The following is a 14,922-nucleotide window of genomic DNA, read 5'->3' on the forward strand; positions in this document are numbered from 1 at the left end:
CAGTAATTTTTGAAAAGGGAAATATATAATATTAATAATATATATTTTTTCTAATTGTGTTGAATGTTTTTAAGTAAATTTGAAATGATATTTTTCACTAGAGACCTTCCTTGACATAGGATCTGCAGCTGGTAGGTTGCGCATGCGCAGTGACTCTCCCTAATAATCACTAAACCATCCCTCATCCCCTTCAGAAGAAAATCTCTATATATCCTATTTCCATTAAATCCAAAGGGCGGAGGAGAGCAAGAGAGAGATATTTATTAGAAAGATATAGAGGGAGATAGAGAATAAAAACTTTATAGCACGTATATCCATCCCGCACTGAATCCATATTATAGGCAAAGTAGAGGAGATCGATCTCAAAATGTTTAGTCGCAAGTCCTTGAGATTTCCTCGATCGACTGTCGCCCCTCCCGGCAAACTAATCAGGAAAAGAGGGATTTTCTTTCCCGAAGACGTGAAACAGTATTCTGAAAGCTGCTCTATCCTCCCGTGAAACCTTTCTCATTAAAGGAAAATGCACTATGGAATCTTAAGTAGGTGAATGACTATTACCATTTTCCGCGGAGGTTTCGCAGCTTTCCTTTGCACAAAAGACCCGTTACCCCTAGTCCCCGAAGATGTTAACTTGACCGATTCTTTGGTATCGAAAGCGAGTCACGGACACTGACTGAGATCACTGCGAAGCACCGCACCGTACGGTTCTTCGTGTGAGCAAAAGAGGATACCAAGGGGAAAAGAGACGAGAGGGGAAAGGAGGAGCAGTTGAAAAAGAAAGACAGCGCGCAAGGGGTATGCACTCGATCCGGCCCACCAACTGACCCTTTCTCTCTCTTCCTTTCTCGTTCTGTCCTTCTTTCTCCGCTGCCACCCCCTCTTGCCCTGCGTGGATCGAAGCTCCCCTTTGCCAGTGGTTACGCGAGCAGTGCAGACGGGCAGAAACTCACAAATTCCACTTTTCTATTATGTATTTTCAATTGACTAAGCGGAACTCTCTCTCCTCTCCTCACAATCATCATCATCATCATACAAATTCAACGACAAGAATTGGCATTTTTGGACAATTTTCAACCACTTGGGAAATCTTTCAGCGTTCCTGCGCTTATTTCGTTTGCCCAAATATTTTCACAGAGCACAAAAAATTTACTTCCTTCTATTTTTATTCACCTTCAGGAAACATTTCGCAATATTTGCATTTGCACCACGTGATTTCTATCAGTGCGCTTTGCATTTTGATATATTCTTCAAAATTTTTCTCTTTCTTCATCGGCTATTGGCATACTACTGCTGCTCGAGTGAGCAGTTCAGTGTTTTAAAAGATTGAACGTTAGTTTTCTACGTGTATATTGTATAAAAAGTACGATAGTAACAAAATTGATCAAGTCCGCTCTATGAAGAAGAAATATTGTTTGCTATGGGACATCTTGACAATTAGTTATAGCATTCAACTACTTCCAGGTGAATAAGAATAATTATGTTCTTAATAGAAGATTGTCTCTTGCAATAAAATTTGTCTAAACATTCTGCGTGGACATTCATAAACAAGTGTACATGAATTTCGATTTCGTGTAAATAGACCACAACACTATCTAACAAAATACTCAAAATCTTTCTATAGTGTCTGATTGCACTAGACTTCTTATCATAAAACCAAGTCAAGTTTGGCCATTTTTGGTTTACATTTGGCAGACTTTAGCGCCATATTTAGTACAGTTGACCTACTTCCTCCTTTAGTTTAGTACAATGTACTAAACTAAACTCCCTGTTTCTTAGTTTTGAACAGTTTTCTACAATTCATTAATCTACGAGAAGAATAGAATTTCATTTGGCATTCAAGGGTGAAAGCACCTTCCCGGCAGTGGTGCACGTGATCGATCGAAAAAAGCCGGAACTTGCAAGTGATTTTCGGAAGTTGGCACAACTGGAATCCTTAGAAAGATTCATTGGTGCGTTCACCAATGAAATCCTTATCACTGCACTGCCTCGAATTTGTCAGGGAATGAAAATTTTGGACTCTGAAAAATGACTGTTCCGCCCTCATCGCCTTTGACAGAGAGCAAACTCGCGAGTTTCATTCTGACATCCTGAACTGATCACAAATCACAAAGTGAAAGACGACATCCCTCCTCGGGCATCTAGTCGCAATTTCTGCTGAGAAATTTGGCACACGCACATGATTATTCGCCGCACTGTACAAGATCAACAAAGATTATTCTATCGCGTACTTTTATCTTTCAGACTTACACTCCCCCATTCTCACAGTTCTCCTATCCCTGAAAATGCATTTTCTCGACCACACACATTTTCTCACTCACACACAAGGACATTTTGCCTGGGATCTTCTCTCTCGTCTACGAGAGTAGACAACAATTTGATAGATTGAATGAGACATAAGAGGGTGTCTAAGGGGCAAAGGGACTAGCGGTGCACAAACCTTGTCACCCATGGCTGCGGCGAGCGGTGTTCGATGTACGAGGTGGTAACAGCGCGGCTTCGGTTGGACCAGAGACTGACTAGCGTTTCGTGTCGTGGAAGACCACCGGCATCATCGACCCGTTCTCCCCACCCGACACCGACAACTCCTCCCTTGCCTCCCACCCACGAGTCAACGCGACATGCTCGTGCGCCTGCACCCCTCCCCCGGCGGCCCCGCGCCGGACGCTTTTTCGACACCCCACGGAAGTGCATACGTGCTTCCAACTACCCCCTACCCAGGCCTAACTTCACACCGCACCCGAGGCTGCGCGCATCGCGCAAGCTCGGAAAGCGTCAACTGCCTAAAGTGGCCCTGCGCGGACATTACTCGAAGCAAAGTGTTCGCAAGCACCAAGCACAGAAACTCTCATCTCAGATGTGCTAAATCTATGATCTACGGATCACCACTTCCCAACATAGGGTCATGCTTATATTCCACGTGAACTCAAATTTCCCAAAGTGAAAATTTTACAAGAGAGTGTCTGTGCATGTGTCTCCTCTGGTGATGAACTTTAATTTCTAATAGTGCACGTGTTTGCTTTCTCAAATGTCCTTTTAATATGCAGGCAGTAGGAAACTTTTCAAAAGAACAATAAACTCAATTACTTCATCAACTATTAGTAGTATTAACTGATTTATCACTCGGTGGTATTTTTTTTAATACTGTAATTGATTATGTCGATCACTCAGTCGGGTTGAGAAATAACAATTTTTCACCCTTGTCTTGTTGTGTTCAAAAACTACAAGTTTTTACAAAATACGAAGTAAACATTATTACCAGTAAAAACTTAGAATGATAATTACATTGTTAGGAATATTAAATAACATTTAAAAATTGGCTACTTTTTAAAAGTGTTGATCAACACAAATCGCTAGTTGAAACTAATGAAATGTAAAACAATTACAAACTATGAGAAGAATAAGACAGTGAAGAGAGGTCATTAACCTAATTATAATAAACGAGAATAAATAGGAAACGTCAAGAATCACAAACGTAAAAGCTTGAACCGAGATTACAAATATCAATTTGCTAAAATTAGTAGACTGCTATGTTTACAATAGCATCTTCACTAACATTATAAATTCATTTTAAGTATATTCTCATCTACTATTGCCATCTTCATAGTTTGATAATTTAGTAAATTGCTATTCGTAATCCAGGTCCTGAATGATCGATATAATCAATTTTACTATATAAATTATTCTTAAAAATAGGTTTTATTTGTATTTTTGGGGATCAGTTTTGTTTTTTGCCATTCAAAAATTTTTATTATATAATTTTCAGTAATATTCTTAATTGTTATGAGTTAATAAATTTATATTATAATAGTTATAACAATTTTTTAAATCTTTAATTACTTAAACATTCTACGCAACTGATATAGGGAATTATTTGGAAGATTTAAAAATTTAAGGTTACCAGCTTATAAAAATTGCATCTTTAAATTTCAACAAGCAAAACAGTTAAATTCAACACATATTGTATTTATAATTATAATTTTATATAATCTATTTTACTAAATTTAGTTATTATATTATATCTTTTTATAAATCAAGATGCAGAGTGCTTCTCATTTTTGCACTGCAGAAACATGATTTTTGAAAACAATTTCTTTAAAAAAGAATTGCAATCATATAATTATTATCTTAAACTATTTTTATAAAACAAATTGCAAAAATTAAAAAAAGGTTTTAAAAACAAATTATTTGTGAGTATGAAGAATTAGAATTTTTTAATACACTGGAAAAAATGTACGTATTTTCGTTACTGCTATAATTATGACTAATTATTAACATATTGTATTGATGGATACGGTACAGACAAACAGTATTACTGTTTCAGCCATATGTATACGATAAACTGTAATATGTTTAATATCAAAAACACCAATACTGTTGGCGAATTACCAATATCATTTTTTCAATGTATTAAAAGTTTATAAATTAATACTTCTAGAATAAGGAAGAAATTTATAAAAGATAAAAGAAGAGTTTAAACTTACTTAAAATGATAATGTCCTGTTAATAATATTTTCGTTGAAATGTTGTTCTTTATGTATCGGCCTTCTTACTCCAATTGCAATTAAAGTGGAAACTTACCTGTAAAATAAATAAAACATTCATTCAAATAAAACATTGTTTGATTCGTATTAAAATTAAAATTATATGGTCGAAATAATATTTAAATCAATATTAATTGAAAATACAGTAATTGCAAATAAAAAATGTACATCCTTTTGCACATAATCCAATACGACCACATGGTATAGTTATCGAATATTTATTCTTCTTCTTTTTCAATAAAGTAATTATTAATTAAAAATATGTTATTGTTTCTTAAAAACAAATGTTTCAAGCTCCAAATTGAATATTCCTTGTTTTTCGTAACTATTTTCAAAGAAATAATAACAAAAAATTGAAAACTGTAAAAAGTTACTTTTTCAGTGTCAAATTTATTTTATCTATTATATTTTTACAATAATGAATAAATGACAATGAAACTTTGGACAAACTTGCAAAAGATCCAGCACATTAACTTAAAAATAAAGCGGAATTATTGTTACTTTTAAACAAATTCATATAATTATAATCCATTAAGCCCTGGTATCCCCTACCTTCTTTCAGGTAGAAGACAATGACTGGTACGGCAGTTTATCGACCTTTTAAGATATCGTACACCGTTAAAAATATTCATAATTTTAATGTTCACTAATTACTAAAATTTTATACTCATTTGTATTAAATGGAAATTCAATTGCAGTTGGTGAATTTCTGAAAGAGCAGAACCAAGTAAAGGACGTATAGAATGATTATACCTTTTCATATATATATAATTTAAGATCTCAGTGTAATCATTTAGTCGTGAGGTTCAAGGCATTAATTTTAATGTTGATTAGAGTTTAAATCAATTTTTCCATTTTTTATATTTTTAAATTTAATATACATAAATCTTAAATTTATAGGAGGTATTGTTTGAAACTCTTTTGCAACTAACATGAAGCTTGAAAAGTATATGTAAGGAGGCAACTTTTTCACAAAAATTCGCGGCGGATCTTAGTTTTGCCAGTTACCACTCCTACTTTTTTTCTGGATGTGAGACAAAATTCTACATTCTGAACTGTAAACGAAGGGTTATTCATATTTCGATGAGATAAAAAAATAACCCCATATTCGTAAAATAATTAATTAACAAAAATTAATAATATTTTTAATAACAAATAATTATTTTGAAAAATAATTAGTAAAAAATCATTTTATTATTTATTTAAAATTAATAAAAAAAATTTCTTTTATTGTTGGTTTTTTAATGGCAGCTGAAAATGGTTGCCAATTATTGGCATCGACGCACAGTGGTGCAAAATTATAATTTAGTGTTCATAATTGCCTACAGCAATATTTTTTATTTAAACAAGTAAGTTGAAAAAATGAACCTACAATATCAATATTTTGTTGAATATTTTTGAAAAAAATTATCAAATAAACTATTTAAGTATCTTAACAATAACATATATATGTACGGCCAAAGACAAAAAATTCAGAATGAAAAATATTATTCCAATTATTGTTAACAATAGTTTTAAACAAAAGTTAGGATAGAAAAATAAATGTTAATAATAATTATTAGTATAAATAAATAGAATTAATTAATAAATAAGAGCTTTTTAACTCTTTATAAGTCCCATGAAAAAACCAGCCATTGGCATTGTATTAAAAAAGTAACCATTGGATTCATAGGAATATTGAAAAAACAGATATATACCTGTTTTTTGTCTTTAATTGCCAATTGTTTAACAATAATTGTTTAAACAAATTAATAAAATTTAAAAAAATTTTGAAAACTTTAACAACAATTGTTTAAACAATTCATTATTGGCTGCCAATAATAAACCAAGAGAAAACCTTTGGCTCTCAATACTGGACCAATTAATATGCCAATGGTAAAGTAATGTCAGTTTCCCATTGGGTACTGAAAACTCTCCCACGAGATTCTTCATGGAGTTTCAAACAGTTTTCTATATTTGAAAATATATGATTCCCCATAATATAGACTCCTATGGGAGAATAAAATGAAATAGTCTAATATAATATTGAAAAGTTCCACATGTTATTCTTTCATGGGAGTTCATAAATACAGTTGAAACCGCTTACAACGAGATCGTTTTTATGAACGGAAATTAATTATTTGTTTGGTTCTATAGTGTAGAGATCGCTTTGAACGAAATCAGTTGTTACGAAATATCGGTTATTACGAACGTAAATTCAATGCTAATTTGGTTTTAAGGCATAGAATAGTAGTCGCTTAGAGCGAGCATTGTCCAGTACACAAGTAAACAGTCAGTTTTTTTACAGTAAAAAAAGCATTTTAAAACAATATTTCATTAATTCAATATTTTTAACAAGAAAAATGGAGAATCAGAAGAAAAGAAATATTTCATCTTTTAGGAAATTGACGAATATATAACCATTGACCAGTGATCAAACCATTTTACGAATGGCCCCATACTTGTCTAACTGCGTTTATGATTGTGCTGCGATGCGTACATTAAAAAAACAAGTTGTTCATTTCATGACCATTAAGCTTCCTCAATATATATTATTATATATAATTTTAAAAGTTAAATAATTATAATAGTTTATTAAATATAATTAATAAATCTTCTTTTTAATAAATCAACAAAAAAAATTAATGTTATAGAGTTTATCATAAATTTTTTTTCCTATAATATATATATATATATATATATATATATATTTTTTTATTTTCTATATGTCTTTTTTACGAAAATCGAACAAAATTAATTTTTAATCGCATTAGCTATATTTCTCGTGTGATCTACGCGTAAAAATACACGTGTGCCAATTTTTAACTCTCTAGGTAAAAAAATGTGAACGTTATGGTCATTTTCATAATAGTTTTAATAGAAAGTTTCTACCGGGTAAAGTACCCTGAAAAAAAATTAATTATTTAATTTTTTTATTATAGAATAATTATTTTAAAGTATTAAGATAAAATTTCAAAAAATACAAAATTTCAATTTTTTTATGAAAATCTAAAATATTTATTAATTCTATAAATATTGATAAAATATATACTTTATATACATGAATCGATTCGTTTTTATGTCAGGAATGCAATTTTGACAAGAATTAATGAAAATTTGAATATAGAAAAAAGTTATTTTAAAAAATCCAAAAATTAATTTTTTCAAAAATTAAAAAATTGTTGAAAAATTTTTTTTTTTAGATATTTTTGAAAATCCTTCTGTCTGATTTTTAGTATTCATGACCGTAATACACCTACAAAATTTTATCAAAATCCGTCAAGACGTGTAAGAGAAAATTTGTCCACAAGAATCGGTGACATACACACACACACACATCCGGACATTTGTTCCTCTCGACGAATTATATATACTACACTTGAAAATTTGTAAAAATAATTGATTCTAAAAAATTCGGAAATCGACATCACTATAAGGCTTCCTTTATGAGGAAGCAATAAGGCAAATTTTGACATACGAGTATGGTTAGGATTTTAGTTTCTATTAATCATACATTATTGGGGTTCTTCATATAATACGGTTTCTCTCAAGCGTTCACGGAGAAAAATAATCAGATACATGTATCCAACTCGGACTAAGGAGCGCGATCCAATTAATTGGATAATACATCCAAATCTTTAGCTGCATCATCTTTGCAATAGCACAATTTTAGAAATTAAAAATTTAAGTCCATTTTCACGAACTTGAATGTTTTTTTTCACAATTGCAAATGAAAAATGCGCCTAATTTTACAATCGTACTATCTTACTTGAATAATAGCATATTTATGAAGTAACTTTGCTCAACCAAATTAATTGTCTGAGTTTCATTTATAGGGTAATAAAAAAATTAACAATTGTATAAAAAGTAATTTCCTTGCAGTTTATTATGCGATTCTGCTACCATCAGTTAGTATTATATAGCTTGTATTATAGGCTTGAACGATCGAATGATATGTACGTGCGAATGTTCTATACAGAACAAGTTAGAGTGATACAAGAGGTTGGCGCAAGGCCAGTCGTAAATTACATAACTTGAAGCGAATTGCTTGCTCTCGCAGAAACTCGCCTTAACTAACACTTCTTCCACATTCCTTACCCTTTGACTATAATATGCGCTGATTTATACAAAATAAATAAATGTAAATTTAACTTTTCTATACATACAACGCACTTTCTTTCAATGTATCTCAGCGGAGTCAAATTGCTATTCTCGAAAGATAAAAAATAGCGAAAACTTAGTGACCAAAGTACTTCCGTAAGATTTCCACTGACATTCTGTGAAATATGACTAAATTTCAGTAAAAATTGTGCTGATTGGAACAATCAAAACTTACGATACTAACGTAGATAAAAGTTGCACGTCACATAAAAATAATAAATAATTTTATACGGGGTACCGGCCCTATTTAGCAAACGAATTAACCAATCGCGATTATATTTTACATAATACTACACCGAGACGATAGTTTCTTGTTTACAAAACCTAAAAGCCATGAGAACAAATCTTTTATCTGTTTTACTAAAAAAACTGTTTTCGACGATTTTCTTGTGATTTTTTCACTTTTTTTAGGAGGTGTTTATTATTTAATAACAACAGTTAATGAACTGTATAAAATTTTTTATAACTGGCAAGGGTATACAGAAGGAGGGAAGCTTTTTTTTTCTTTGTTGAATCGTAAATTGTAGTAATTAATCGTTTTATTCAATTTCGTAGGTGCGGCCCATGTAGAAATTTCCCTACGCGTCCCTATCAAATCTTGGATTCTGATTAGAATCACGCTAGAAAATCTAGTTTGGAAAAATCTGACTAGAACCTGTTTAGATTCTTGTGAGGAAATTCGGACCAGAAATATCTAGCTAGATTACGCATAAAATCTAGAGAGGTAATTCAGATTAAAAATCACTGATTAGACCCTTGCTAAATTCTGGTCAAAGATGTCCGAAGTCGGACTTAGATTATTTTTCAGTGTTTTTTAATCTTTTTTGGTGAGATTTTTTAATTAAATTATAACATTCTTTGTTAATTTAAAATTTAAAGATGAAATTTTGTGAAAAAATGATTAATTAATATAGAATTTATAACGATTCTCACAAGCGCAGAAAAAAGTGAGATGTTAGTATATAGGAGAGGTTCAGAATACGTGTTGTATCGCGTCGGTAATGTAGTGTTTTGTGTGTGTGTTAGGTTAATGATAGGATGCACTCTCCTCTAATTAAATTTCACCAATTATTGCATTTTTAAAAATAATTTAGTCTTTTAGAAATACAGTACCGGCCAAACTTGTGAGTCCACTCACTTTCAAGGGAATGAAACAAATTTTTTAACATAAAATTTATGAGAACCTAAATTTTTTTCGTTATACGTTTTGAAAGATAATAAAATTTTGAAAAGAATAAGACCTTACAGAAGTCATTTGGTCAGTATTTTATTTAGATATTTTTAAAAAATCGTAGGTTTTTTTCTTTGAATAAGCAGGACGTCAAAGTTAGACAAAAAAATTGAAAAAATTTGAAATAATCCCTAAAAATGTAATCTTTATTTTAGCGGATTCCTCTATATTGAATGCATATTTTCCTCTTATATATATGGTACATCAAAAGTAAATCTTCACATTAGAGGATTTTCCTCTCACATTATTATGTTTATGAACTGATTAAAAAAAGCTATTCTAATTCAATAAATTATATGACATTAATGAAACAAATATAATAATTAATAATTAATAGTTAATTACTTATATTAATTAATTACATTCAAGTGTGATACTTTTGTTTTGAGAGGATAGGTAGTAGAAGAGGATTTTGGAGTTTTCCTCTAATCGTGAGATTACTTTTTTCTGGGTGTAAAGTAAACATGTATATGTGTTTGTAGAACATGACTTTGAGCTGCACAATCAGATAGATGATGTTATAAACTTTTACTATCAATCTCAGATGAGTAAACACATTCTTCACTTATATCAATGATAAGTAGTAATCTTCGCTATGCAAGGTCATTTCTGTTTGCATATTGACAACATTGCAAAATATTAGGAAGACATGAATAGTATTGTTTTCATATAAATTAAAAAATTTCACTCTATATAAATCTCTGTCGTAACTTGGATAAATTTTCTAGAAAATAACAATACATTTAGGATGAAAATAGAATTTAACTTCGGTGTAGGTTACGTTGGTATGTGCAAATGCTAATATATATGTAGGAAAATCTTACGTGAAATGACGCACTTTAGCGTCAAATCTCACGTGACTTGGTGATCTAATTAAGGACAACTTTTTTTTGACCCTAGGATTTGCAATCGATGGAAATAAAGTGTTTACCCAATATTTACGTAAACTATTCCAATTATAAGCGAATGTGTAGACACAATATAAAATTATTTTTAATATTATTTAAAAATTTTTTAATTTAGTGTATTTTTTGTATATTTTAAATTCACGTCTGAAATTATTTTTCAAACGACATCTAAATATTTAAAAAGTTTTTCATATTATTGCTTTTAAATGCATCTGACATAATGTATTTGTTATAGAATCATATTGTAATAAATTTTTGCAGAATGTTGAAGTGTAAAGTTCTATAGAACTTAAGTTTTAAACTAAATATAGATTTGTGCTGCATCGTATTATCTGGATCCTTTTTTCCCTTTGATATAACCTAACCTCAAAATTGTAAGTGAGCTATCGGACAATATTAATTAATTTATTTGTCTAAAAATGTAATTTAATAAATGCAAATTATCAATTTTACTCTATATTAATAAATTCTAAAGATTTAAAAAAAATTAGCAGGCGACTTTATTTTAACCGAGGGCAAAAAGAATCTTCGTACTGCCCTACATATTTATGCTATTTCGTCAAGGTGACCTATTTGGATTATACGGACACACAACCGAGTTGTCCGTATTTTTTGAAAAATTATGCTAAAATTTAACTAATTAACAATTATAATACTCAATGCTCTCCATGTGAAGTGATGAAAGGGGGTTTACCGTACAATGCTTATTTTGATAATTTTTTACTCTTAATCAATTAAATAAAAAAATTTGTCAATGTTCAGTTTCGATAGGTTTTGTCATGCTCTTTCGATTGGAAGTAAACATTTTCTAATAGAAAGTTTAAAAACGCAGTCCAAAAGAAAATGTAAAATTTCAAACGGTTAGATTATGTGCGATTTATGATCTTGAAACTTTGATGACAGAATTTTGATATTTAGAATGATTTTGTGAAAAATTTATTTATTATAAAATACTATGCTGACATAAACAACGAAATAGTTAAATAATTGTATAGTGAAACAAAAGTAAAGCAATAAATGTGGGAAGATAATTTTAATAGAAATAAAACGCGTTTTTTTAACGTTTCGACACAGCTGCCCTTGTCAGAAACTACAATTAACCCTCCCCAGTAAAAAAAAAGTATTGAGTGGAGCCGTTAGGAATTGGCAGTAGCTCTGAGCCAATTTAACTAAAATTTGATTAAAATTATGTTAAAAATAATTTAAATTCTGCGATGAGTTTTATATTATTTGTGAAAATAATTGAATCCCTAAGAAGAATTTTATTATTTTTGAACAATATTTGATTTTTGCGAAGAATATTATTGCTCTTGAAAATAATTGAATTTCTGCAATAATTTGTAACTCTTACAAAATTAAATTTTTTTGGTGTTTTTAACTAAAATTCTTCTATAAATACATTATTTTTAATAACTTTTGAAAAAGTTCATTGAGAATTTTCAAATTCATTTGGGGGCCGTACACATAATACGTCACGCGATTTTTGACCATTTTAGACCCCCCCTCCCCCCATGTCACACACTGTCCCATACATTAGCGCCATTTTTTCTATAGGTCGTCACAAATGTCTTGACCCCCCCCCTTCTGTTCGCGTGACGTATTATGTGTACGGCCCCTTGTTTACAATTGAATTTTACAAAATTTCAATTAATCGTAAATTCTTCAATTAAGATATATATAAAAATAAAAACTTGAAATAATTTCAAAACAAATCCGCAATTAAATTTTCTCAAAAAAATTAATTCTACAGAATTGTTAGTTAAAAATATGACAAATTCAAATTTTCAAAGATTTTAATCTGAAACCTTTTCAAAATTTAATTATGTTTAAAAATTCAAGCTCTAATGCTTTTAATATTCAATTATAATCTAAAATTTTAACTGAAATCCATTTTTAAATCAATTTTTATGAGAAAATTCTACTAGAATTCAATTGTTTAAATACAAGAAAACAATTTATTGAATAATATTGCATGTTTCTTAAAATTGAATTCTCATAAAGAATTTTATCAATAAATTTTTAAATAACTGAATTCTTTTGACGAATTTCTCTAAAATTATTTAAATTGTATCATACAATAATTGTATGATACAATTTAAATAATTTTAGAGAAATTATTATTGAAAAGTTCGTAAATTATTTACGAACTTTTCATCCTTTTTCAATCAAATTACGGAATTTACGTACCTTTTTAAAAAAAACGGACTTTTACGGATTTGTGTAAAAACCGTATTGGGATGTTTGACTCAATCTTTTTTTTGTCCACCGAATACGGTCCTCTTTTAATATTAAAATTAAGATCATATGAACAGAGTACACATCATATGTAAATTGAAAGCACTCTTTCCGAATAGATCCAACACCTGTCACCCAGTTGAAAATTCATTTACACGAGAATTCGCATGATCTTGTACGCGAATATGCGCGTGTTTTTGGCGCATGACCATTTACAAATTCGTGTACATGAAATTGTACAAAATTTAAATTCATGTTCATGTACACTTGAGTACATCGATGCCTTCCTCGGACGAACGTGTTGCACTCATATGTTTCTATGAGTGCAACACGTTCATCCGACAAAGGCATCGATGAACACAAGTGTACATGTTCATTTTCTAGGGCATTTACAATTCGCAATATTTTTAGCATTCATAGAGACACATTACGATTTTCTACTATTCTGCTTCTGACGTCGTAGATAAGCAAAATGTAGACTTACTTAGGAAAAACAATTTTGAATAAATAAATAAATGACAAAAGTTTCATTCAAAACAATTTTTAAGAAACTGAATGTTTATTAAGCCGAATTTCTTTTAATGGGAAGGGATGTTTGTATATTATACAATTCTAGTATATAATATAGAATTGTTAAATATGAACAGAAATTTTAAGTATTTTATGTTTAAATTTTTTTTCATTGATATAATAACATAATGTATACGCAATCAAATTTTCAACTTTCGTAAATTTTATTTGACAAAGTTTCATTAACAAAGAATATTTATAAATATAACTTTTCATATTTAATCATTTGTATTTAATGTAATTAGCATTTATCAAAGTTTCTATTTCATCAAATTTTCATATAGTATTTCCAAATTTATATTAAATTGGCTTTTAGTAAACAGAATGTAAATGTGCTTCAATTTTTAAAAGCAAGAATTTTCATTTAATCAAATTATTGTTTGTTAGAATGCACATATAATATAAATATTATGTTTACTCTAATTTTTATGTTACATAAATTATTCAATTTGATCGAAAAGTTATTTATATTACATTTAATTCACTATACAGAATTTATAGTTGAAACTCTATCTATTTGTCACAATTGTTATATTGCGAAATATCTTTTAAACCACATTTTCGTTTATGCGAAATTTAATGTTAAAGATTATCTTTTATCCGTGTTTTTATTTATTCCAGTTAGTATGTGTCAAACTGCGTAGATAAGCAAAATATGTAATAGAGGAATTAAAATTCACACAAATTTGGAGCAATATTAATTTACAAATGACAAAAGTTTTATTTGAAAGAATTATTTAGAGCAATGCATTTTTATTAGATCGAATTTCTTTCTGAAAGAGAAATGCTATTTGCACAAATTTTAGATCAACAGAAATTTTAAGTATATTTAATATGTTATATTAATATTAATTGTTATATTTAAACAGAATTGAATTTGTGAATGACATTTACCATTATTCGGTTACGATCGTAGGTTAAAATCTTTTCGCCAATTCTTTCCTTCCTGCACCTATCAATGTAGAGGAAAGTGGGATAACACGGTTCTTTTTTATAATTGTATGTAAATAAGTAAAGTTTACCAATATTTAATTAAAATGTACTATTTCAATCATAAATACAAATAGAATCCTAGAAGATCAAAAATTAAATAATTCTAATCAAATTATTTTATTTTTAAACAAGACACAAATAAAACTAAATGTATCGTCGTTATACAGGTTTCAAATACTATCTTTGCCCTGTGATGCATGAAATAATAAAATGTATCATTTGTTATAGGTTATTGTTAGCAATTTAACAATCACTATTATTTAAAATTACTCACTAATAAATGCTAAAGAAGATGATGCACTTG

General features: G+C 29.5%; 1 protein-coding gene across 6 annotated transcripts in view; it reads right to left on the reverse strand.

The window, feature by feature from the left end:
- The window catches only part of LOC122497701 (sodium/potassium-transporting ATPase subunit alpha), a 102,257-nt gene that overhangs the window by 65,118 nt on the left and 22,217 nt on the right, over positions 1 to 14,922 (reverse strand). The window contains exon 1 of one of the 6 annotated variants that reach the window (XM_043604970.1): positions 2,438 to 2,582. The exons of 2 other annotated variants lie outside the window; for them this stretch is intronic. In XM_043604970.1, coding sequence (XP_043460905.1) covers positions 2,438 to 2,449 — 12 coding nt within the window. In that variant the 5' untranslated portion in view covers positions 2,450 to 2,582. Of the gene's footprint in view, positions 1 to 558; positions 708 to 2,437; positions 2,583 to 14,922 lie in introns of those variants that run through there. 3 more of the 6 variants (XM_043604968.1, XM_043604972.1, XM_043604969.1) reach the window with 3 other exon arrangements.

Source organism: Leptopilina heterotoma, unplaced genomic scaffold (genome assembly GCF_015476425.1).
Source record: "Leptopilina heterotoma isolate Lh14 unplaced genomic scaffold, ASM1547642v1 Lhet_135, whole genome shotgun sequence".
In the NCBI taxonomy this organism is placed as follows: Eukaryota; Metazoa; Arthropoda; class Insecta; order Hymenoptera; family Figitidae; genus Leptopilina; species Leptopilina heterotoma.